The following is a 25980-nucleotide window of genomic DNA, read 5'->3' on the forward strand; positions in this document are numbered from 1 at the left end:
GAGGGATTGCTGTTGGCATTTAGTAGGTAGGGACCAGGGATGCTGATATACAAATTACCCAAAATGTCAACAGTGCAGATGTTGAGAAACCCTATTTTAAAGGTTATGTATGGGCTTGGCTAATCCTTAACAAAACCCTATGAGGTAGGAATTATAAATATGGTTATTTTGTTATTTTATAACCAATAGTACTTATATTTTATAGAGTATAATTATATAACATTTATTGTAGTATTTATGTATTCAAGTTTTATAACATTTATAAAGTTATATAAAATGTACATGTGGACACTTTAAAAGATACCTCAGTAGTGTGTATGTATATTTAAATTCAGATTTTGGATTTTACAAAATTGATCTAAAATTTGCTGTACCCTTGTGCCATCTAGATTTTAAATAATTTCTCTGGATTCTCACTCACATGCTTAAGGAGGTGATCTTTGTGCCACATTTGCACTGATTCAGATAACAGAACAAGAGAACAGTGTTGTATATGGGAAACACCAGACCAAGAGTCTAGAGCTACAAGACCTCGGTTCATCATTTCACTGGCTGTGGCATCTTTGGGCAAGTCACTTAGCCAGTCTGGGCTGAGGTTCGCCATCAGCAAAACATGGGGCAACAATGTCTTTCAGATCATGTGCAAAAGCCCTATGGAAATCACAATGAGCACTGCCACCACCCACCAAACCACTGACATGTACTGAGTGATCACTTTCTTTTCACTGCACACTGACTCAGTCACTCCTCATCACAGCCTATGAGGTAAGCATGCTGACTACTGCAAGTGGAAGTTAAGGAAACACAGCACGGAAAGGTGGTAACTTGCTTGAGGTTACAAGGTCAGGAAGTGGCAGGACAAGGGTTCCCACCCAGGCAGTCTGGCTCCAGAGCCCATCCTCTTAACCAGCATGAGTCTCTCTGGCTGAGCTGTTATGTAACATCTTCTGGCCACACTCTGACATGAACAGCCTCAGCTGGCCACAGCCCATACTCCTCTTGCTTTCTAAGAGTCGCTCTGCTCTGCGTGCCGCCATGTTTGCTCCCCAGTTCTGACAAGCTGGCCAGTTGCATTTATCAAAGCAAAGAAGGATGAACTCTCATTTCTTTTTCAAATTACTTTATTTCTTTTAAATAGGTAATATGTATACACAACACATGCATCAAACACAATACAAAATTCAAAGGCACGAAAGAGAAGACAGTGACAATAATTCTCCTTCCTATCCTTGTCTCCCAACTACCCAGTTCTTTCTACTGAGACAACCAGCATGACTAGTTTCTTATAAACTATTCCAGAAATGTTCTACACAATATATATTCTTTTTCTAAAACAGTTAAATCACTTGTAGTAGACAAAACATCCTATTTTGCAACCTGATTTTTTTCACTAAATAATATTTTGGAGATCAATCCATATAGAGCTTCCTCTATTGTCTGAAGAGTATCTGTAACTTATTTAACCAATCCTGAACACCTGAATATTTAAGGTATTTCTGATGGTCAACAATGTTATGATGACTATCTTATGATTGTATCATTTCTTACAGTGCAAAAATATACTTAGGAATCATTAAGTCAAAGGGTATGTGTCCTTTACCATTTTACTTAAATAGCTAAATCGCTCTCCATAGGGGCTGTATCACCTTATACTACCACCTAAAATGCATGAGATCACCACTGAATTTTACTTTATTTCTGTATCATCAATGTATCATAAAAATGTTTTACTTTTGCCATTTATAAAAAAATTACCTATTTTAAATTTGTATTTCTCTTATGATTAGATTGAGAATCTTTTCATGTATTTCAAGAACCAATTGTATTTCTTTTGTCTATAAATGTTCTGTTCATATTCTTTTGTTCAATTTCATTTTTTTTTTTTTTTTAGAGAAGGGGAGAGCAAGAGGGGAGGAAGGGGGAGAGGGAGAGAGAGAACCTTAAGCAGGCTCCATGCTCAGCACAGAGCCTGACGCGGGGCTCGATCTCACCACCCTGAGATCATGACCTGAGCCAAAATCAAGAGCTGGATGCTTAACCAACTGAGCCACCCAGGCGCCCCTCAATCTCATTTTTATAATAAGTCGGTTTCTTTTTCTTATGGAATTATAGGAGCTTCTTATGCAAGAAATAAACCCACTGTCTATAAGTTGCAGGTACTTTTCCCCAGCTTATTATTTGCTTTTGCAGTGATATTTGATTTGCAAATAGTGTTGATTCCTTCATTTCTTTTCTTTAATAGCTTCTGAGTTTTATCCTCAAAAAGGTCTTCTCCACTTGCAGAGTATTAAAAAGATCCATGTTTTCTTTTAGTACTTCTGTGGTTTTATTTCCAAGTTTAAAACTTTGCAAGACTACAATTTATTTGGGTGGATAGTATGAGTTTGGATTCAATTTTCTTGTTTTCCAGATGGCTTCCCAGTTGTCACAATAATTTCTGTTGAATAATCTATCCTTTTACCACTGATTTGGAACGACAACTTTATTACATAAAAAATTCTCATATTATTTTTATTTCTTGAATTTCTGTTGGTCTTATAATCAATAAACAAATAAACAGATCATTTTAATTACTGTAGTTGTATCATATGTTTTACTATCTGGTAGAGGTAGTTGACCTAATTATTTATCTTTTCCAGAATTTTGCTGGCTGTTCTTTAGGAACTTAGAATCACTAATTGGTAATTTTGTTAGGATGTGTTATGTTTATAAATTAATTCAGGGGAAACTGATACCTTTAGCATGCTGAATCTTCCCATCCATGGACATTGTATACTTTTGTGTTTGGTTCAAGTCTTTTAACCACCATCCTCCCAATTCACCTTCTCCCCCAACCCCATCTTTTAGTGGGCTTCTATGACATTTTTAAGTCTTTTCATATAGGTCTTCCTTTATTACATTTATTCCTAGAGTTAGGAATGTATTCCTATCTGGTTAATGTTACACATATAGGGCGGCTTATTTCTAAACAGACACTATAATAAAAACTGTGAGTTATGGTTTTATATAAAAAGTCATACATTTTTGTTTTGGTTCTTTGGTTATGCTCTGAGTTCTTGAAACCTTAGCAAATGCAAGGCTGAAAACTTCACTAGGACCATAGTCACATAACATACTTTTTTAAAACTCCTGCTGAGAAAGAAATACTAAAATGACTGAACATGAGCTTATTAGATTTTTAGAAATCTTTGCTCCATGTTAGCTTCATCTTAAATTTTGGGAGTATTAGAGCTTAGTAGTGTTATATTACATATTAACAATTTTTATTGAACTAACAAACACAAAACTTACCTCCTAAATTCATTCCAGCTTGAAGACATTTCTGAAGTCTACAGGCAGGACAATTCTTCCGTCGAATCTTATCAATGATACAATCATTTCTTCCAGCACATAAATAGTTGTGTTGCCCTGAATAATTAAAAAACAACTGTCAAAATAAAGACTTCTACACTACTATAAAGTACTAATAAGTATAATCAGAATATGAAACTTCATCTTTCCTGCCCTGAAATTTATTCTTCAAAAACACAGAAGAGAAATAAGATTCATGGATAATATAGGCACAGGAATAGTCAGTTTAACACAGGTGAGATTTTAGATTAGAGATAAGATTAATACTGCGTTTATTTCCAACTGACTTTCATATATGTAGAGCCATGCTCCCTCACACTGAAATTTTTGGTAGCTGCCCAAGCCCTCTTAAGCAATGGTGCAATTTTCATTTAGAAATCACAGCAGCAACAGAGTGAATTGCTCAGAGGCTCTCCTGCAGTTGTTTAAGCTGCTATGCCTGTCCACCACTTACACACAGGTGATTTCAGTGGGAAGACTTACAAATTATACAACTGTAAATGTTTAACTATTTCATACTGTAGACCAAACTGTAACTTAAAATATTCAGATGTGGGAATATGCTTAGAGAGAGGCATCTACTGGCAAAATGTGAAATTGTAGCCTAGCTCTATTATTCATTTATTTATTTCAAAGATTTACAGAATATCCACCAGGTACCAGGCACTGTGGCTATAGCAATGAACGAGATAGTCAAAAGGCCCTGCTATCATTAACTTTCATTCAACTGGAAGGAGACAGTCAATAGAAAGGTAATTAGGTAAAATATACAAATGTTGGACCGTCGTAAGTGCTAGGGAAGGGGCATATAACATGGTGGAGATATGGGAGGATGTTGACATTTTAAAAAGAGTACGGAAGGCCTTACTCAAAGATGCTTTAAATAAAGGTCTGAAGGAAATGAGGGCACTGTGTGGACGTCTTGGGGAGAAAATACACTATGCAGAGGGAAAAGCAAATGAGGTAGGGGCAGAGTTGGGGAGGATACCTGGCATGTTTAAGGAGCAGACAAGTACGAAAGAACAGAAAGAATGAGTGGAAAGTAAAAGATAAGGAAAAAGAGTTGATGTGAGTCAGATCATACTGGGCCGTAGTAAAGATCATATTTAGGACTTGGACTTTTACTTTGAGTGCAATGGGAAGCTTTGAGTAGAGAAATGACTGGATGTGATTTACATTTAGCACGATCACTCTGGCTGCTATGTTGACAACTGACTCAATGGACAAAGACAGATGCAGGAAGACCAGGGGTAGGAGGCTGTCACTACAATCCAGGGGAGAGATGGTCGTGGGTCAGGTCAGCATGGCAGCAGTGACAGTGGTGAGAAGTGGTCAGAGTTTAGATGCATTTTAAAGGTAGAATGGCCAGCATTTGCTGATAGACAAGAAGAGAAAGGGGAGTTAGAGGCATTAAGATTCTTTGGCTGAACCCTTAAGAAAAATGGAACTGCCATAAATTGAAATGGAGAATACAGTAGGAACATGTGGTTTATGGGAAACCACCCCAATTTTGGACATGTTAAGTTTGAGATGCTTGAGAAGTTTCTAAGTGGATGTGCCAAGTTGGCAGTTAGATACACAGGTCTGCAGTCAGGGAGAGGTCTGGGCTGGAGGTGTAACAGCTTGTAGCTTGTAGTCATTATTTTAAGCCATGAGACTGGATGAGATCATATGGAGAGTGAGCACAGACTGGAAAGAGAAGAGGTCTGAGGACTGAGTCATGGGTCATTGAAAACATGCAGACAAAGGAGAGAGGGAGTTTCATCAATTGCTATAAAGCAGTGAACAAGCTCTAAAGCACTCCCTTCAGCTTAGGACTATCATGCTCCTTGGTTGAGACTTACTAGGTAAATTACAGTAAATACTCAATAAAAATAATGTGTGTTGCTTAATGTAATTGAAATAATTTAATCTAAAGCACATTCTCCGTAACATTATGGTAAATCTTAGTAATAATAACAATAAACAGTACTAGAATAGGGAAATCTATCAAAGTAGAGAAATTAAAACCTACCATTATAATAATAAAATGACTTTTTAAAAAATCGGAGGCTCTTAGTGAATATAAGTAGGTATAGATAATTACACAAAGGCAATCAATACCCATGGTAAAGACCGTAACTGATTCATATAACATTTCATGATGCTGCACAGTATCTTAACTGGTTACCACCTTTAAAATAAAATTTTAAGACCCTATTATAGCCCTATATTATTTAAGCCTTATAACAACCCTATGATATAGAAGGTAATTATTATTATTGCTATTTGCTCACAAGAAAAAAACTCATGCTAGCACTGGTAAAGTGGCTTCCCAAAATGATGGAACTGGAAGAATTCAGGAAGGCTGACAGTATCAGTGTGCCTTAAGGCCAGAGTCTTTTAAACATCAATTTTCAATATAATTTACTGGTGTTCCAACAAGATGCTGAAAGTGCTCTCTGGAACCAAGAAGCAAAAGAACATTATTTGAATGAGGAACACTCTACTTTATCAGTCAGTATTTCCACTGACAACCAGCATTATGTAACTTTTGCATGGTGTGAAACTGAACACAAAACCACAGATTTATCTATAACTCACACTGAGTTGAACAAACTTTAAAGTCCAAAGAGAAAATTAAACGTAATTTTAATTGGTTTCAATTCAGTCAAGTATTCATTGGGAACCTACTATGTGTGCAAAGCTGCCAAACATTTGCATAAGGGGGTGGGGTAATCTAAGGTTCTTTTCCACTTCTGCAAATGGGCAGTAAAATATGACTAAGTCTCTTCGATTGCAGGCATATGAGAATGCATAAGAAATGACCACTGCCTTCCGTACACACTAGAAGATTTTTTTTTTTTGGGGGTATTCAAAAACAAACTTCCAAAAGCTAGGATATTTCCATAAGGATTTAAAAAAAATGAACACACCATGAAAAAAAAAATCCTGTATCTAGTGTGGTGACAAATTGTTAATTAGACTTATTGTGGTGATTGTTTCACAACATAGACAAAAATAGAATCATGATGTTGTACACCTGAAACTAATATAATGTATGTCAGCTATACCTCAATAAAAAAACAAGAAAACAAAAACAAAACAAAAAAAATGAACACACCTTAAAAATCCATGTTACTATAATAGCTACAGGATAATTTCCTTCCTGCAGCAATATTTGAAATTGTGTACCTGGTTTCCACCGACCAGTGTGGTCGCTGCCACCAATTCATCTTCCAAAAATAGGCTGGGAGCACTGTAAAGGACTGCTGCAGGAATGGCCTAAGATTTTTCAGACAATTCCCCATCATTTATATTTTCAGTTGTGCAAACATTAAAGATTTAAATTGTACCTTAAAAGTACGTATGTTCCATCCCTCAATCTATACTAAAACATCAAAGTAACAACAACAAAACCCACAATGAAAACAAGAGAATGCACCTAGAACATCTAAAAAACTTTAATCATGTCTTACTTAAACACTGTGTTCTCCTAGTATTAAGAATACTAATCCTGAGTAAGTCACATCCCAGGCATTTTTAGGTAAACGATTTTCTATGATGCTAACAACATAGGGCAGACAACCAGAATGCTGGGGACCAGAGAGTGGAGGCTTTGGATGATAAGCTAAGGAACTCAGATTTTATTCAGCAGGTGATGGGGTATCAGTGAAGATTCTTGCTTGCAATATGTTGAGTTCAGAACTGTGTTTTAGAAACATTAATCTGAAGGTGATATACTAAGTAGATAGAATGGAAATAGGGGACACCATTAACAGTCTACTTGAAAGTTCTCAAAGATGGCCTCTATGCAAATTAGTAGCTATATATTTGTCAGACTATATAGCAACAGGAATAATCCTGTGGTTAAAAAGAATCTTGGTGATAAAGGAAACAAAGATTTCTGATTCAAATTACATGTCCATTACGGGGAGAATTCCAGTTCTGGTAGTGGCAGAACAGCTTGAATCAGATAAACCTCCTACAGATAACAATTATAAACTGTCCACAAAAGGAGAGAGAGATGTGAAGGCACTGGGGAGCAAACAAAAGCAGGCAGAAACTGGAAGAAAATGGACTCTTGAGAAAAGAGAATCACCCTAGACAAGATTCACCTTTGAATAAGTCTTTCCTTGAGGGCCTACATTCCACTCAGTGCAGGGTAGAAACCAAGCAAAATCCTCAGTCTTATTAGCTTCAGAAGGCAGAGAACAGACTTGGGGACTGTCAGAGCAGCTAGAAATTGAAGAAGGATATTCTGGAAAGAAGGGTGTCATAGGGGGATGGAGGTAGATAAAATGTACATATTAACTCCCCTCAAATTCTTGGCTGACCCCTAAACTGAACATGAAACTTCAGAGTCCAGGGGTAAAACAATTTAAAGTTGTAAGGGCTGAGCAGATTATTTCAGCTGCTGCCCACTAAATCAGGACTCGTTAAATACCTCAGGCTTTCCATTGTAATACTAGAAGGTCCCTACCTGGTATTCCAGGACTGAGGCATTTACCCTGTGGTTAAAGGCACAACCAAAATAGACCTACCTTAAAAAAGTTTAATGCAAAGGCTCGACAATTTCAAGGTGATCTGTCAGAAATGTAACTGACTACTAGAACAAAACTCAATACTCTTTGGAGAAATACATCAGAATCTGGATTCTCTAGAAAGTCTAGAATACAATAATAATCATCAGAGGTATTTAAAAACAGAAAAATATGAACCAAAGTCAATACAAAAAATAATCAGTAGAAACAGATCCAGAGGTTGGAATTAACAGATAAGGATTTAAAAACCGATATGTCAGACTGTATAAGAAAATATGATTAATAGGAGTTAAGAATTGTGGACTATCAGAAGAGGTCTGGAAACTATAAAAACTAAATGAACAAAACCAAATGGCTATCCAAGAACTGAAAAATACAGTATCTAAAATATTTATTGGTTAGAATTAACAATATATTGGGCACTAAACAAAAATGAGTTATTGAAATTAAATAAATCTAAGTAGAAATCATCCAAATTAAAGCACAAAGAAAAAAATTACAGTATAAATGACCAAGGCACTAATAGCCTGTAGGATAGCATTAAGTAATTTAATATGTGTGCAGGTGGAGTCCCAGAAGGTGAGAGAAAATAGGTCAGAAAACTATGTGAAAATTTATAAATTTGATTAAAGCAGCAACTTGAAAATCTAGAAAGCTTAGCAAACGCCCTCTTTGAAAGATAAATACAAAGAAAAGCATTATAGCACAATATAGTCAGGTTACTGAAAAACAAATATAAAAATAATTATAAGCAGCCAGAGGCAAAAAAATTACATTACATAAAAGGGACAAGCAAAAGAGTAATATCTGATTTCATATCAAAGCAATTGAGGCCAGAAGACAACATATGATATCTTTAAAGACCATCAACCCAGAATAACCAATGAAAGTATTTCTCAAGATGAAGGTGAAATAAAGACATTTTTGGATAAACTAAAGCTAAGGGAATTTGTTGCTAGCAGAATCACATTATAAGATATGAAAAAGGAAGTTCTCTTTGCTGAAGGACAATGATACCAGATAGAAATCTGGATGTACTGAGAAGAAAGGCAAAAACTGGAAATGATAGATGGTAAAATGTAAAAGAAATTTTCTTTCTTTCTAAAAATTACTCAAAAGTCAAATGATTGTTTAAAGAAAAAAAGAATAAAAATGTATTATGGGATTTATAAAATATGTATGAGTGAAATATCTGAGAACATAAGAAAAAAAGCGATAAAAATGAAATTCTACTGCTGCAAGTTTATTACATTATACTTAAAATGGTACACTTGAAATTAATTCAAGGTAGATGATGATAAATTAAGAGTACATCCTGTAATCCTGAGAGCAATGGTTCTCAAAGTATGGTCCCTGGACAAGCAACATCAACATCACATAAGAACTTACCAGAAATTTAAATTTACAGGGCCGACTCCAGACTTACTAATTCAGGAACTCTAGGGTGGGACCTAGAAATCTGTGTTTTATATAGCCCTTCAGGTGATTCTGATGCACATTAATGTTTGAGAGACTGCCTGAGCAACCACTAGAATAATAACACTAAGAAGTGTAGCTCAAGACACCGTAGAGATATAAAATGGCATACTAAAAAGTACTTAACCCAAAAAATACAGAGAAGGAAAAACAAGGGAACAAATAACAGAGGGAACAAAAGGAAAACAAACACCAAAGTAACAGGTATAAATCTAGTATAGCAATAATTACATTAAATGTAAATGGTCTAAACACTTTGATTAGAAGTAAAGGTGGTAGACTAGATGAAAAGAAGCAAGACTGATGTACGTGTTAAGGTGCATTTTAAATATATAGGCACAGACAGGTTGAAGGTTAAAAGATGGGAAAATATATACATTTATACAATAAAATGTAATATAAGAAAGCTGATGCAGATATATATATTTTAAAGATTTTAGTTATTTATTTGAAAGAAAGAGACACAGTGAGAGAGGGAACACAAGCAGGGGGAGTGGGAGAGGGAGAAGCAGGCTTCTCGCTGAGCAGGGAGCCCGATGCGGGGCTCGATCCCAGGACCCCGGGATCAAGACCCGAGGCGAAGGCAGACGCTCAATGACTGAGCCACCCAGGCGCCCCCTGATCCAGCTATATTAAAATCAGACAAAGTAGACTTCAAGACAAAGAGGATCACCAAGAGACAATGTCATTTTATGATGATTAAATTGACAGATAACAATCCTAAATATAAAATGCATCTCACAGTGGAGCTTCAAAATACATCAAGCAAAAATTGACAGAACTAAAAGGAAAAAAGATAAATCCAAAATCACAGTTGGCGACTTAAGAACCCTCCTCTCAGCAACAATGTCTCAGAGCAATCACTATCTACCTAGAGGAACAGTAAAGATATAGAAGATGTGAACATTATCAAACACCTTGGCCCAAATAACATTTAGGTCACACAATTACACAATACACATGTTCAAGTGCTCATGGGACATTCACTGAGAGAGGGCATATCTTGAGCTATAAAACAAGTGTCAAATTCTAAAAGGATTAAAATCATGCACAGTATGTTTTCTCATCACAAAGGAATTAAATTAGAAATCAATAACAAAATAGCTAATAAAACCACACATATTTAAAAATTAAGCAACACCCATCTAAATAATTTGAGTCAAAAAAGAGATCAAAATGGAAATACTGAATATTTCAAACTGAATGATAATGAAAACTCAACATATCAAAATTTGTTGGATACAGCTAAAGCAGTACTTACAAAAGAATTTTTAGCTTTATACACTCATATTAGAAAAAAGAAAGGTTTAAAATTGATGACCTAGGATTCTACCTTAAGATGCTCGAAAAAAATAGAAACTAATCCCAAAGCAAATAGAAGGAATGAAATACAGTGTAGAAATCATTGACAAAGAAAAATACAAGCAAGAGAGAAAAATCAACAAAGTCAAAAGGTGGTTCTTTATAAAGCCTAGTTAATTAGGCAACAGCAGATAGGCTGGGAATTCTGCTCCATGTCTTCTCACCTTGGGCCCTAGGCTGATGGAGCAGCCACCACAGTGAATACTGAGTCTCAGGGCACAGACGCTAGTGAATCTACTTAGGAAATCTAATGCTCCAGACTAGAAAGGACAATTCACTATTCATTGCTCAGATCTAGTCCAATGAGCCCACTCAACCACAAGGAAGGCAGGAACTGGAATCCTACCTTGTGCCCAGAAGGCAAAGAGCTGGAAATATATGGGGAACCTTGCTGAAGACTACCTCCAGGAAGGGTAAATGAGAAAATAAAGTTCAGCCTTTATATTAGTTCTTCTCAAAGTATTAGAAGATTTACATTATTGCTTTTTTTTGAACAAATTAATTTTAATAGATAATGCTGAGAGCTCTTTCCATAAATAGGTGAACTTTTCAAAGTATTAATGAGAAGCTACTAGTGTGTAATACATTTCCTTTTAAAAGAAAATAAGCATCTATGGACTATTTTAATAAAGAATGTAATCCAGTGACCACCTCCAAGTCCCAAAACCCCCAGCCTATTTTATCAATGGAAACACACTAATATGCATATGTATTCAAGAATTTGTACTGAAAGAAAAAGAAACTAAATAAATTAAAAGCTTATAGGGGAAATGCAAATGTCCCACAATTTTCAAATAGATTATAATTATTTTTCTTCATAAAAATTTAGAGAAAGTTCCATCTGGCTAGTTGGTAACAAGCACTGTAATAGATACTCCAAAGAAAAATCATTTCCACAACACGGAGGGAAATAAAAGCTTAAAGTAAATAGGATATGCTTTGAAGATTACAAAATATTTCTTTAAATTAAAACCTTTGTACAAAATTGCTGAACATCCATCTATGACACGCTATTAGACACTAAGAAGAACGATACAGCACAAACAGCATACTTCCTGGTCCATAGCTGCTACTGAATAAAAGAATGAAGGAATGAATACAAACACACTGATAAACATACAGAATTTAAATGTTCATACAGTATGTTGTATATAGACAAACCTACAGTAATAATGAATGTTCACAGAAGGCCTACTGACTCCTAGGTAATTGACTTTCACAAAAGATCCATGCATATAAATCTTTTCTGCTTATCTCCAGCATCATACCTTTTAGACACTCCTACACACACACAACAATGGAAAAAAAAGAGCTCTCAGGATTTACTAGGAAGCAGCAGAGAGTTCTATGAAAGGCAAAGCTTAAACTAGGGTCAGAATCCCACAGAGGCAGAGTGTGCCTTTCTGGTGTCCTAGGTCCCAAGTCATTCCCCACCCCCCCAACCCCCCCATGTAGCCCACATCATGCTCCATTGAAGTTGGCTAGGTAGCCATTACGGAGCCACTTGTATGTAAGAACATCTTGTTTTAGGAATGAAAATCTGTTCAGGAGGGCTCAGGGAACTTTAGTCACTCATCCATCAGTGTGTACTAGTTCAGTGTACCTCCTGCCTGAGGAAGTGGCTGCTTTTTGGAGAAAAGGCAGTCATTCTAGAAAACAGAAAGCCACCAAGGTTGGAGTAAATCTGGATGGGGTACCGGGAAGCTTAGTTAGCACATATGTAATATAAATTCACAGGCTTACAGAAAAACCAGAAGTATTCAAATCAAACGGAAAATGCCCATGGACTTTAAAAAACAAAGTCGAGGGATGCCTGCGTGGCTCAGTTGGTTAAGCATCTGCCTTCGGCTCAGGTCATGATCCCAGGGTCCTGGGATCGAGCCCCGCATCAGGCTCTCTGCTAGGCAGGAAGCCTCCTTCTCCCTCTCCCACTCCCCCTGCTTGTATTCCCTCTCTCACTGTCTCTCTGTCAAATAAATAAATAAAATCTTTAAAAAAAAACACAAAAAAACAAAGTTGAGTTCAAAAATTTAAAAAACAAATCAACAGTATCATTTTTTCTCTATTGTTCTCAACTGTGGTATTGCTTTTAACTGGAAAATAATTCAGAAAGTGCCTAAAAATTAACATCATTGCTTTAAAAGTTACTGAACTCAAGAAAAATTCTCTTTGAAAACTTTCAATTACTTTGAAATCAAAAACCAAGTTTTTGTTGTACTTGGGTTGGTCCCAAATGAGAAAATACAGATTGGATGACATATGGGTCTTGCCTTAAAGCATCAATAATGCTAGAACCGAAAGAACGGAAACGTGGAAGGCAGCAGGGAGGAGATACAGTGGGAAGGGCACAGCTTTGTCACCGGACACACCTGGGTCCCAACCCAACCTCAGTCAATAGGGAGTTGTGAGAATCTTGGCCAAGTTGTTTAACCTGTTCTGAGCCCCAGCTTCCTGATCTATAAAATGGACATAGTAACGCTTGCTTTATAGGTTGTTGAATTCAAATTAATATATATAAAGAAAGCAGCACAAAGCCAGGCCCGAGGTAAGAACTCAAAAAAAAAAAAAAAATGGTGATAGTGATGTTACCCATCTTTTTTTTTTTTTTTTTTGGTTAGCTTGGTTTAAAAAAAAAAAAGTAGAATGAGAAAATCCAAAGAACATAGCCTAAACTTTTTTAAACTATAATTTATTTTTATTTTTTATTTAATTTTATTTTACTTTATTATGTTAGTCACCATACAGTCCATCATTAGTTTCTGATGTAGTGTTCCATGATTCATTGTTTGCGTATAACACCCAGTGCTCCATGCAGAACGTGCCCTCTTTAATACCCATCACCAGGCTAATCCACCCCCCCAGCCCCCTCCCCTCTAGAACCCTGTTTGTTTTTCAGAGTCCATCATCTCTCATGGTTCGTCTCTCTCTCCGATTCCCCCCCTTCATTTTTCCCTTCCTTCTCCTAATGTCCTCCATGCTATTCCTTACAAACATAGCCAACTCTTAATTAAATACGTCATTGAAGAACTTCCTGTGGGAAACAAATATCACAATTGAGTGAGGAACACCTGTAGATGGAAAGCCCACTTGAGACGAGACAGATACCATTCAGCTCTGATCTCCAAGCCTTAACTTTTTCAAAAGCTGGCAAGGATGTGAGAGTGGGGAACGATATCCTTAGGGTAAACACAGGACAGAAAGCTGGGACTCGGATCTGTCTGCAGCTCAGCTAAGAATTCTAGATGAGGGTCCAAGACCCTAAGAGTGGTGTTAAGACTCTGCAAAGTTATAACTTTCTTGTACTGTTGCTCCTCATATGCTTTATCTGTTTTCCAGGGTTACTTAATATCAAAACTCTTAAAACTAAGTAGGCACACATTTTAAAGGCAAAACAGGGTCCAGTCCCTGCATGACCTTTCTAGAAGGTGGACAAGGCTGGGGAAACTTAAATGACTAAGATAAATCATGAGATCGATGTGGTATGACTTTGAAGAAGGAAGTGATTATACTGGGAAGAAAGGGATGAGGAAGGCTTTGTGCAGAAAGCAAGCATCTGAGGTAAGCCTCGAAGAATGCTGTGGATTTGAAACACGGAGAGGACAGGCACATAGACATCCCAGGCAAAGGACGGGGGCGGGGAACAGCAGAGACACAGTTAAATGTGCGGTGAGCAACTGGTCTGATCAGTTGAGGTCCAGGAAGACAGGGGAACAGAGAAGCAACAAACTGTATTCTGGTGCCCAGAGGACATCCAGGGAGCTGTCAACACTGTGAGGGCTCCTGAGCCCCCTCTTCTGGGTTTTAGACGTGCGCATCCACCTAACTCAGTGGATGTCCCCACCTGAAGGTCTCTGACACGTCAAATCCTCCATATTCACAAATCAAGCATAAAGTGCCCACCCTACAGACAGCCCTCTTCCAGCCTCCTAATTCCCCTGCCCTTAAAGCTATAGCCAGTTATTAGAACTAGAAGCTTCAGGGTCATCCTTGATTTACACCCCACCCACCTCCCCACAAACTCCTGCAATCCCCAATATTCCATAGGTCCTGAGGCCATGAGGTCCTGGTGATTCTCTGCCCTGAGTTTCTCTTGAATCCTATCTATATCTGCCAGTACTTTCTCCCCTGATTTTAGGCTCTCTTAGTTAAATTTCTGAATTACAGAGTTTGAATCCTTGCTTACTATCTGTGGGACCTGAGACAAGTTACTTAACCTTTCTGTATATCCGTTTCCTCATTTGTTAAATAGGAATTATCAAAGTGTCTATCTCATGAGTTATCAGGAAGATGAATATACCATATAAAGTACTTAGAGTAATCCCTGGCATCCAGTAAGGATCCGGTGAATGGTAGTTGTTATCATGAAATTATTGCCATCATATATTATTATTATTATTGTAACTAGTCTACCCTGCCTCTACCATGTCCTCATTTCTAAATCAAATGATGATTAAACTTCAATTTGAAAGCTAAGAGAAATGAACCCTAACACAGCCCTCAGTATCTAAGAACACAAAGTGAAGAGCTACCCTGGTTGAAATGGCCATGAGGACCCTCCCTGGTGCTATTCCCCATTTTGCACCTGCCGGTGATCCAGAAGGCACTGTGTGGCAAACCTAGGGCTCTTCTGAGCACACAATCAGAGCCAGGAGCCTCCGCCTTCCAGAGAGCTGTGCAGTGATCCTTTGGAATCACAAACCTGATCATTTCATCCTTCTGGTTAAAGGCCTTCTAGGGCCCTTCACTACCTAAACTTCCAAGTGCAAACTGTTCTGTATCTTATTCAAAGTGACACTGAGCCACTGGGACACAAAGAGGGGAGGTAGGCTGGCAGGCAGAGCTCAAAGATATGCTCAGCAAAACTTACTACTATTTCAGGAAAAGTAAGCAAAGCTGGGATCAGAGGCATTTGATACTGTAACACTGGACTGTTTTTTCTACTGGTCTTTTAGTTATGGTGTTTTTATTGTCACGTGATTGCTATTATGCTTGGTATGAAAGACATCGTAACTGGTGGCTTATTTTAACAAAATGGAAAAAGTCAGAAGATCGGTCACTTTGTATGTTTGTATCTCTGTTCACAGGTACAGGCATATAGGTCAGTCCAGAATTACAAACCATCCTTAGAGACACCCTAAAACCGCAGATGGTAGCACCGGGTGCAGTGAGCATCCCCTGCCTGTCTGGCTCTGGCTCATGTTCAGTCCTAGGCTGTGGCGGCACCTGTGGTACATCTTCCCCATTACTTCTTTGCTTTGACCTTAGGGAGGAGTCCTATTTCTGCTTTGCTCTGGTTCAACTTTCATATTCAGTGATATCTTGGGAACACACACCACCTTCAATTCCCCAGCAATGTTCTGCTCCTCTAACTACATCTGGAAAAACACACTATCCTCTCTTATTCCACCTGGGAGCTAGGCCATAAGTACGGCTGATATCAAATCAAACACTAGAGTTCTCAGGTAAAATTAGACATGGAAAGAACCCGGTTCTAGAAGCCCTAGTAACATGCTGAACACCTACAAATACCTTCCTGAATTTTTTTTAAAAAGATGCACAAAGAAGGAGGTAGTTGAACTCAATCTGATGAGCAGGCATTTGATGTGACAGGGGATTAAAGTGATTCTATACTGAACAGAATGCCCCAAGTTGTACATTTTGAAAAACTGACTTATCATGACACTTGGGGAGCACAGCCCTTTACAAATGGGGGACTGACTGGAGACAGTAAGGACACACCAAACATGACACCTGTCCCTGCCCCAGCGTCCAGATCCTTTCCCATCCCCCTAAAGAAGCTTGCCTGGGGTCTCAGGTTGGGTCTTCCAGATGGGAACACTTCAACCTCTCCCCATGTGGGTATTTTCTTCCGGAGGAGACAGCTCCCTGGATGCCACACTTCAGGTCTCTCCTTTACTCACTCTGCCTTGATTAGTAAGTCTGAGAAGAATCAATCTGACTTGTTTGCCTCAGCATCTTCCTCCTGGGGGAGAATTCCCTCAGGGAGCAGGTGCAGCCTCCAGTCTTGAGGAGGCCTGTCCTGCTCCAGGATTGCCTGCACCTCTATCTAATTCTGGGGCTCAGGTAGCAGTCCCCTTTTTTGCTCTTACCACTAAGCCCCATCCTTCAACTTATTTACCACCCCCCACCCCAAAGTTGATATTTTATCTACCACCAGCTACTGCTTTATTTCTTCATTTGTTCACCATCCAGGTAGGGAAACAAGGTGCTAGTTCACAGGTCTCTTAGAGATAAAGACAGAAGCCCACACCAGCGTCCCCGAGACTCAGATCTCAACAATAGGGATACGACACCAGGTGGGTCCCCCCAATGTGAATCCTGTGACAAAGATCCTACGGTCCTTCTCTACCTACTTCCATGGAATCTTGCTCCCCAATTCCTGACTCCCCAGGTCTGCAACATGTTAGAAGGCAGGGCACCCAGAGAATACACGGTCATGTGAGAATCCAAATGTCAGGGTGCAAACCTCTTGATGACAGTTAAGACATATGTTAGTTCCTTTTCTGTGATTGTTTTCATTTTCCTTTAAAAAAACAATCTATCAAAGAGATTTCACCAAAGGATCTCATTTTTCTTTAAAATTTTATTTTCGCACTTAACACGCTAGGTGAAATGCAATTTTCTTTTTCACGCCTTGAAACTACAAGAGAGTTTAACTAAAAGGGGGCAGAAATGAGTAACATAGTTTAATATTTATCACTATCTCAAAGATATATTGCTCAATAATTTGTTATATGCCCAAAGCCATTAACGAATCTGATAGTCGTGTTGCTGTTGCTGTTATTAAAACCTGGGAACTCTGTGCTTTAGCAGAAAACCAAACTTTCTGAGTCCTCTTTAACTTAACTACCCCTGATGGATACTCTAAGAATATCCAGGCTTTATGTACAATGTAGTTTCCCTTTTTCTGAAAAAGGCATTCATTTTCAGAAAGGCAATTTCACCAAATCCCTTTTAGAATTAACTTTTGGCTTAAATTTCTTTCTGATTTTTAAAGGTCCATTTGTTATCCTGCTGGAGGATTTTTTTTTTTTTTTTTAAAGCAGTTGACAACTGCCCAGCAACAGCAGCCTGTGTTTGCAGTCACTATTTTGGGCTACATCACATGTCACTTACATAACCTTGTTTAACTGCTCTTGAACTGGTTTGAACAACCTGGGAAACAGATTAGGGCAGTCCCGGCAAATTCCCTCATTGCAGATTCTGATGGGTGATTTCCCATCCCCCCTGCCCCCATCTTAAAATGTTGCACGGTGAATAAGATGGTGTCCGACAAGAACTGGTTATTCATTGTTAGAGCCAGCTAAAACATTTGATAATTAACTTCCTCTGCTCAGTTTAAACCAGTCTGGTCTGCCCATAATAAACCAATGAACAATGATCCCCTGCTGCTGGGGTTTATGAGTGAGCCTGGATTAACATGCTTTAAAATGCCAGTGGTGGGGGGGACTCACTTGAGAAGTATAGGTTGCCTCTGCCACCTTTGAACACCAATATTTTTAAGTTATGTTTTGAGGAGTCTAAGATTTTAATTTAGAAGTCAGATTGGACTTATTTTTTTCCCCGTGGTGTTTCAAGAGTTCTTCCCATGTGGGTAAGCACGAAATTCCCAGATAAACATTCTTCTTGGTGTGAAAGGTGTTAGTTTTTCATTTAAAAAAATATAACTTCTAATTATCGTGACTTAAATTTTAGGCACTCTGTATATTTTGGTGAAAGATAATCAAAGAAAATATATGACACAAGCCAAGTGCAATAAGCTTTTAACCTTGAGAAACATGTATTATGATGTGCAATAAGAAAAGACAAGTACGTTATTGACAAAGAACAAGGAACATTTTTTCAGGAGGAGTGACTTATGTCCTACACATATTCAGTAGTAGGAATTTAACATAGCTGTACTTTGCTATGCAAAAACATCTGTTATCTAGATAAACTTTCTTTTAAATAAGTTATTCAGGGCACTGGGCAGGGAATTAACACTTGCTGAATTCCTATTATGTGACAGGTGCTTTACCAATCACATAATTTAATCCTTAATTTAAAAATCCTATGGGATGTGGGAATGAATCCTATGAGATTGGTCATATGTTCTCCATTTTGTCAATGAAGACACACAGGTTAAATCATGTGGCCAGCTTAGCTGGGATTTGTACTTGGTGCTCTTTCATTACAGCATTTACTCTTTCTATGGCTCCATATGTATTAGAAGTACCCCTAAGATATTTACACCCACGGGGTAAAATGGGACATAAAGAGAATCTTTGCATCAAAAGACATTTAGGCTACCATATAGGGATAACTTGTATACTAAAATATTAACTACTCTGACTGACACTTGGGAAGGGAAATGGCATGAATTTAGGCCTATCTACAAGTCTGTTACATAGGATGGCAAACTTACATACTGCCCAATCCACCACTTTTTCTTGGTCCACATGTACCTGCAAACCCCAGAACCTGAACGAAACATATTCACAGTCTTACAGAACTGAATCCTGTGTGCTATGTTCTTAATGATCAGATCTCATTCACTTATGTTCAACCAGCAAATTGCCCAAGATCTTAAAAGTAGAAATGAGGCCTGGCAGAGAGAAGGGGTCTTGTTCAACCACCCTGGCCTCAAACTATTAAGATTTGAAGGTCTCAACACAGCTCAGTGGGTCCTTATTTGCCATCTGAGGCATAGCCTGGTTTCTAAACACCCTTCTAGTTCTAAACCCAAATGAAACCCAGCTGAGAGCTGTCTTGGTAACAGAGAATGATTGTATCATAAACTTATACTGACAATCTAAATTTTTTTTTAAAGTTTTATTTATTTATTTGACAGAGACAGCGAGAGAGGGAACACAAGCAGGGGGAGTGGGAGAGGGAGAAGCAGGCTTCCCGCTGAGCGGGGAGCCCGATGCAGGGCTTGATCCCAGGACCCTGGGATCATGACCTGAGCCAAAGGCAGACGCTTAACGACTGAGCCACCCAGGCACTCCGACAATCTAAATTTTTGCTAGAAAAAAAATTATGAAACTTTTTGATGTGAGGTTGTTTTGCTCACACACACACACACATTAAATTAGACTAATTTGGGTATATAATAGCATGTGCAAGGTACAGAACTGAAGCAGTATTATGGGTCATATGACTTAAAGGTTCTCTCTGTCTCCACTATCCGCTGGCCACCCAGTTCCCTTCCCCAGAGGCAACCACTGTTATCAATGTCTCTGTAGCACTCCAAAGGTTTTCTAGGACACACGTCTTTTAAGCACAGTGACTATGTTGTTTGTTGAGTTAAGCACTATTAATTCAATATGTCTGTTATTTTACTAATTAACTCAACAAATAATTATTGGGTGGCTATTACATGCCAGTTATTGTGATCGGCACGGGGGCTGAGAGATAAATAAGGCGAGATCCCTGTCCTTGAGGGACTCATACACGGTCCAGTGTGGGAGACAGGGTGCTAAGCAGATCAAACCCTGGAGCAAGAACAGCATGTGGGCAGAGTGCTAAAGGAATGTGGAAGAGGAAAGACGTGTTTCAGAAGTCAGAAAAGGCCTCCTCGGGAAAAAAAAAAAAAAAAAAAAAAAAACACAACACTAGGCCAGCTTCTTGAGGAATGTTTGTTGGGTGGAAAGGGAGAGAAGTTTTCTAACTAGAGAAACAACATGTTAACGTGGATGCTGTCAAAGGGTATCATATACAGAGATGGGAGAGCTTGGTGTGGCTGGAGCACTGGGAGCATATGTGAAGGCAGTAAAAAATAGGACAGCAAGGGCTTGCTGTGCCATGCGACGTGGCTGGCTATGGATCTTTAGGCAATGGGGAAGCCAATCCAGGTCTAATTTGTGTTTCAGGAAGTTCACAGGGGCAGCTCAGCAGGAAATATCCAGAGTAATGGCAAAGGGACTGGTTAAGCTCAGAATTCACCTGACTCTTTAAGACGGTGGTTAGTTATCCTGATTAGTTAACCTAATCTGTTACTCCCTAGCCCCAAATGTGTTTTTCTATATCTTACTTGCTTCAACATCCACTCATTATCCAAGTGATAACAGTTGAAACCATCCTAAATTATTTCTTTCTGGTCTTCCGTGCAAATATTCCACACCTTTCTGATTTTATTACCCAAAGTTGTTGACTTCTGCCTCCAGGGTCTCATGGTCTCAAAGAAGGAGATAATGTGTATGCTCGAGGTAAAAACGGTAGCCTTTGAGTTACCTTCCTACTTTGCCAAAGCAGAGTAGATATTTTCCTTGTTTAGCATTCTCCTTTATCCAATTCTTTCCAATAGAAATTACTCACAAATTTAGGATGTTTGAACCAAAATTCTTGTGCTTATGAGGAAAAAGTGGTACAGGATGTAGATCTGCATACATTAGACTTTGTGTAGGATTATTTCACCATTCGGAGTTGAAGACCATAATCAGAGGAGGCAGGGTGGAGGAACTGTGGCAAACTGTCCTGTGAAGTAGGACAAGCCATTGGCTGAGAAGGAGGACAGGGGAGGATGAGAGAGCAGATCCTAAGTGTGTGGAACTGTCATGAGAATATGACAGACAGCGTGACGGGAAAGGCAGAGGACTAACATTTGGTGAGTAGCTACGATGCTCTAAGCTACTAGGCTGGAAAAGTTATATTCTCATCATATTCAATGTTGATAGGGAATATTGTCCTCGTGCTCTGGACAAGAAAAAACATAAGTTAAGCAGCTGTCCATGGTGCTTCTCACAGCCAGTGGTGATGGCAGAATTTGAACCCAGATCTGATAAAGCCCATGCTCACCTGGCGAGTCACTCAGAAAGTCCTGAAATCTTAATATGCACAATATCTCATTCTTGCTTTCTAAGACAGCTTTGTACTTACACATTTTAACCTTGTACATTTGATCATTTGGACTAAATTGCTTAAAATCAAAGAACTTCCCTTTTAGAAAATAGCTTAGTCCTTATTTATAGCTGAAACTCAGAAGAAAAGTTCCTAACGTAGTGATGGGTTTGGGCTCAGACACATGTGGGTTATATCTAGACTCTATCACTTATCAGCCCTGCAATATATTTTCTCACCCATAAAGTTGGAGTAACCAAACTTATCTCATGGGGGATTATAGTGAATAAATGCAATAGTATGTTTAAAACGCCTAGCACCATGACTGGAACACAACTGGTGCTCCACAAACCTTCTCCTCCAAGGTCATACCCTTGAGATTGAGACCGGGGAGTGGAGCCCTGTTCCTGGAGCCGAATGCCTGGCTCCCACCTCATTTCACCACACCCTGACTGTGAGAGCTGGTTAGTTGGCCTCGTGAAGCCTTCATATCCCCATCTATAAAATGGGGAGAGTAATAGTACCTCTCCCTTAGGGCAGCCCTGTCCAGGCCAATCTTGACTTTGAGCAGGAAGGAATGAGTCCCTATGTTTTAAACCTGGATCTCTGCATTAAGTCCAATATAATCTCTAATTATGCTTGTATTCTGGGTTCACTTTCTGTTAACTGCACTTATGCCTCATACAGACAGTGTCCCACTGTCCTGTAGCTTGCACAGTAGCACCCCCAATTCTTACAGGACAAAGTTCCTGGCTCTCTCTGACGTCCAGCTCCAAGACTGAGGCTCTGACACTTGTTGCCTGAGAGCCCACCTGGTTCCTCTTGCGCTCAGAGACTCTCATGATGCCCTGCCCAGACCACGGTGGCTTCTGCACTCTTTGGAACTCTATTCTTTCGGCACGAATGTCCATGCTCCAGTTATTGTCCCATATTGATGAGCAGGTCTGGTTTCATACACCAGGCCTTTCTAGTTTGCCCCATCATTACTTATTCTACAAAGACATATTTTCTTTCCCTAATTCTTGTCACCTTTTCTTTTATACAGAAGAGATGAGACACAGAGAAATAAGCATTTAGCTTAATTACAACCGTACTGTGTTTTCCCTCTCTTGAAAAGCAAGAGTCTGTCATGAGGAACATATAAAACTTGTGTTACTAGATCATTAAGAAAGTATACAGATTTACAAATTGATTGCCTAATGATCATTGTAGTCACTTTTAAATCAGAGAGACACATTCACTTTAGTGGCCTATGTAACTGGAAAATGGCCAGCTGATTTTTGGCTCATTTGGACAATCTCATGAGGCCTGGGATGGTTGCTCCCAGCCCTTACCGGTCTGGGCCTTCTCCTCCTCTTCCAGGTCTCTCTTCTTCAGGCCTCATCTAGCCAGAGGTCCAGGGTTGATACTGCTTCGGGCTAGAAGTTCCCAGAACACCCCAGCCCTTTGCCTACTCCTACTCCCCATTCATTATGCTGGCCTCCACCGTTTGCTCAGAGCTACACTGCTGCATAATGTTCTCTCACTGCATAAGAGTTTCCCAGGCCTAAATTTCCCTACTGGACCCCAGGTCATAAGTCAGCCCTTCTGTGCAGTGTCCTCGTCTCCTTGAAGGGGCAGCTTCTAGAGGATAACCCCTTTTTATTAATAGAGAATGAAAGTGGGCAGACACAGGCCTGCTTTAGTGTGACACCTGAGTTTCTAATATCCTCTCTTGTGGGGTCTAGACCCAAGCCCACTGCACTAGAACAAGGTAATTTGCTTCCCCACTTGTCAGTGTTCCTTATACACACTCCTAGAGAGAGAAAAAGACCTGGGGTTTGAGGCAGGGTTGCGCCTTGGTCTTGGCCCCCCCATCCATGTTGCTTTCCCAGGTACCTATCTAACATTGCTGGTGTGTCCTTGGCTGTCCACGCCCTCTGTCGCTATACTCTACCACATGGTTTAAGCTCCACAAACCATGGGTAAAACTTCAAATGCCAACTGTCTACCTGGATTCTTATTCTTATGCCCTATCATCTGCTATGTGATCCCCAAGGTCTCATACCAACCAAAAGCTCGGACTGCGGCTGGGAATGGCAGTGCCGCTTCGACTCTCAACTTTACTCCTATTGGTCCTAAGATATGTTGTAGGTACAGTACCATGCTGTGAGAATGAAGAAATCCTGAGACACAGCAGATGAAAGCAATCATAATGTGGTTAAGCCTTTTCTAGCCACAAAGCCAATAAATTATTACCTTAATAAGCTAAATAATTTTATACAAAAGTTCCTCGGTAAGCTTTATAAATCTCTAATTGGCAGGTCATCCTGGACAAGTTATAACCTTCCTAAATCCCTTAACTGTAAAATGTAGAGATGGGATTGTCTCCACTGTCTGTGGCTCTATCTCTTTGCTTCTACGGTCCTGAAAAGAGGAATGATTGAGGGAAAGATACAGAGTCATCATTAGAGTGAGCAGACAGTAAATAGGGCAACGTAGCCTTAGCCTGTGGCCTATGTAAATACACAGTGTAATTGGCAAAGCCAAACTAAGAGCGAATTGCTGAAGACAGGAGAGGGAGCTGTAATCGCTGTCCTTATACCACACAAGAGTCTTAGAATTGCAAATTAGTTAAAAGAATTCAAAAAGTAGTCACTACGGCCTTTGATGAGAAAGGCAAAGATAACAGAAATGACTTTTTTGAAAATACTTCTAAAGAAAGTACTCCAGGAGAGAAAAAACAAAATCATAAGACCGGGTATATATTTGTATAGGTATCTAACCACACCTACATCTTAAAGAACTGTAACACTGATGAAAGTTAAAAAGCAATCACATTACAATCTTGAAGCTGTGTTATGTAAAAGAAAAAAAAATCTGGAATTTTTCACTAGGTATTTCAGGATTAAAAAAATGCAGAAATGTAAGTTTCAGCCCCCCCCCACCATTTCCATTTTCCATGCTCACTCCTACGAAGTTTTTAAGGAGGCTACTTGTTTATTTATCTTTATGTTGCAATTACAAATTGATAAACCGTGTTGGGAAAAAGTCTAGAAGTAATATTGTAAGCCAAATAAAAATCAGAGATTATTATAATTGAGAAGCTGTGGCTTCCCTGGAAGAGTATTCAAGAAAGAGGTACTCTGTGGTTAACACATAAGATCGAGTAACGTGAGATAATATGCCTGTATGAAGCAGGATGGTGATAAACATAATACAGCTTGTAGGCCAAAAATAGCCTAGTTTTTCCTAGCTCTGAATTCCATCGGTCAGAATAAGGTGGATGGCATTCATCAGATACCCGCAATGCATATATAGCTGGACTGATTTAATCCTCTGGGGGACTTAAATTTTCTTACCCATAAAAATAATCAAGCACCAATTAATAGAATTTGTGTAAATTCTTATGTAATGGAGTCTTTGGACATTATCACCAGCCTATTCTTTCTCCCTTTATGGAGACTAAGGTCAGTACACATTCACATCCTTTCTACATATGTCTAACTAAGGTCTTGACTAAACCTCAATATTCTCTGCAAACTTAACTGACCTTGGACACATACATCTTCTCTCTCTAAAACACCCTCACACTTTATTTGAACCTCAGGGATCTAGCTTACATTAGCTAAGAACTATTATGAGCTGGGCCCCATAGTGCTGCATTATTTTAATTAAGATTTGTAAGAATACCATACACTATTAAAATTACTCCCATTTCATGGTGTTCTTATTGCTCTGGCAAATCCTCACTGGCAATTACTGCTTTCTTCCCTATGTGAAGGGTGGGTGTTTATGAGCGTGAGCCATTTTTTCATATTTGTATCAGAATACTTTCAAGGGAGGGAGCATGTCTTAAGTATCAATAGAGCCCCATGGTGTGTATCGCATGGTAAGCGTGAAATACACATTTAAACCGTTCTCAGAAGTAAAGAGTGCAGTCCTCTGGTTTAGCACCAGGCTACTGCCTGGGGCAGGGAGGCTCTGTCTTCCTAGTCGGTGCACCAGCCCTGTGCTAATGGCCGTTTCCTCCCAAACTTCTCAATGCCCTGGCTGGCAGAGTCATAGGAGTTAACAAAGTCTTGCACCAGAGGAGTCAATAGTTACCGTATCACCATATAATAAAACAAATATACACAGGGGGCCAAGAAAATATCTGAAAGTGAATGAGAAGTTCATTTGAATGAAATGAAAATTTAAAGAAAAAGTACATGGTCTGCAACAAGATTTTGAATAATAGATTCTCATTTAACCAAAGTTTAATCTTATGACGCAAAATGATTTGGGATAAAACAAAAGTATTTTCTAATTATATGGTTTCAGCCTCTGTCCCTTTATAATCACCTACTGTGTGACAGGCGTGTTTACTGACATACAACAGGTATGAGAAAAGAAGCTTACAAAGTTGTTCACAGAACTATATACAGAACTACTCACAGGTATAAAAAGC

The 25980-nt window shown here is 38.9% G+C and overlaps 1 protein-coding gene across 4 annotated transcripts in view; it reads right to left on the bottom strand.

Annotated features, from left to right (window-relative positions):
- Nucleotides 1–25980, bottom strand: part of NR3C2 (nuclear receptor subfamily 3 group C member 2) — a 332631-nt gene that overhangs the window by 102353 nt on the left and 204298 nt on the right. For all 4 annotated transcript variants that reach the window (XM_027599952.2, XM_027599953.2, XM_027599951.2 and 1 more), the window contains exon 4: nt 3292–3408. In XM_027599952.2, coding sequence (XP_027455753.2) covers nt 3292–3408 — 117 coding nt within the window. The remainder of the gene's footprint in view (nt 1–3291; nt 3409–25980) is intronic.

Source organism: Zalophus californianus, chromosome 2, assembly GCF_009762305.2.
Source record: "Zalophus californianus isolate mZalCal1 chromosome 2, mZalCal1.pri.v2, whole genome shotgun sequence".
Taxonomy (NCBI): domain Eukaryota; kingdom Metazoa; phylum Chordata; class Mammalia; order Carnivora; family Otariidae; genus Zalophus; species Zalophus californianus.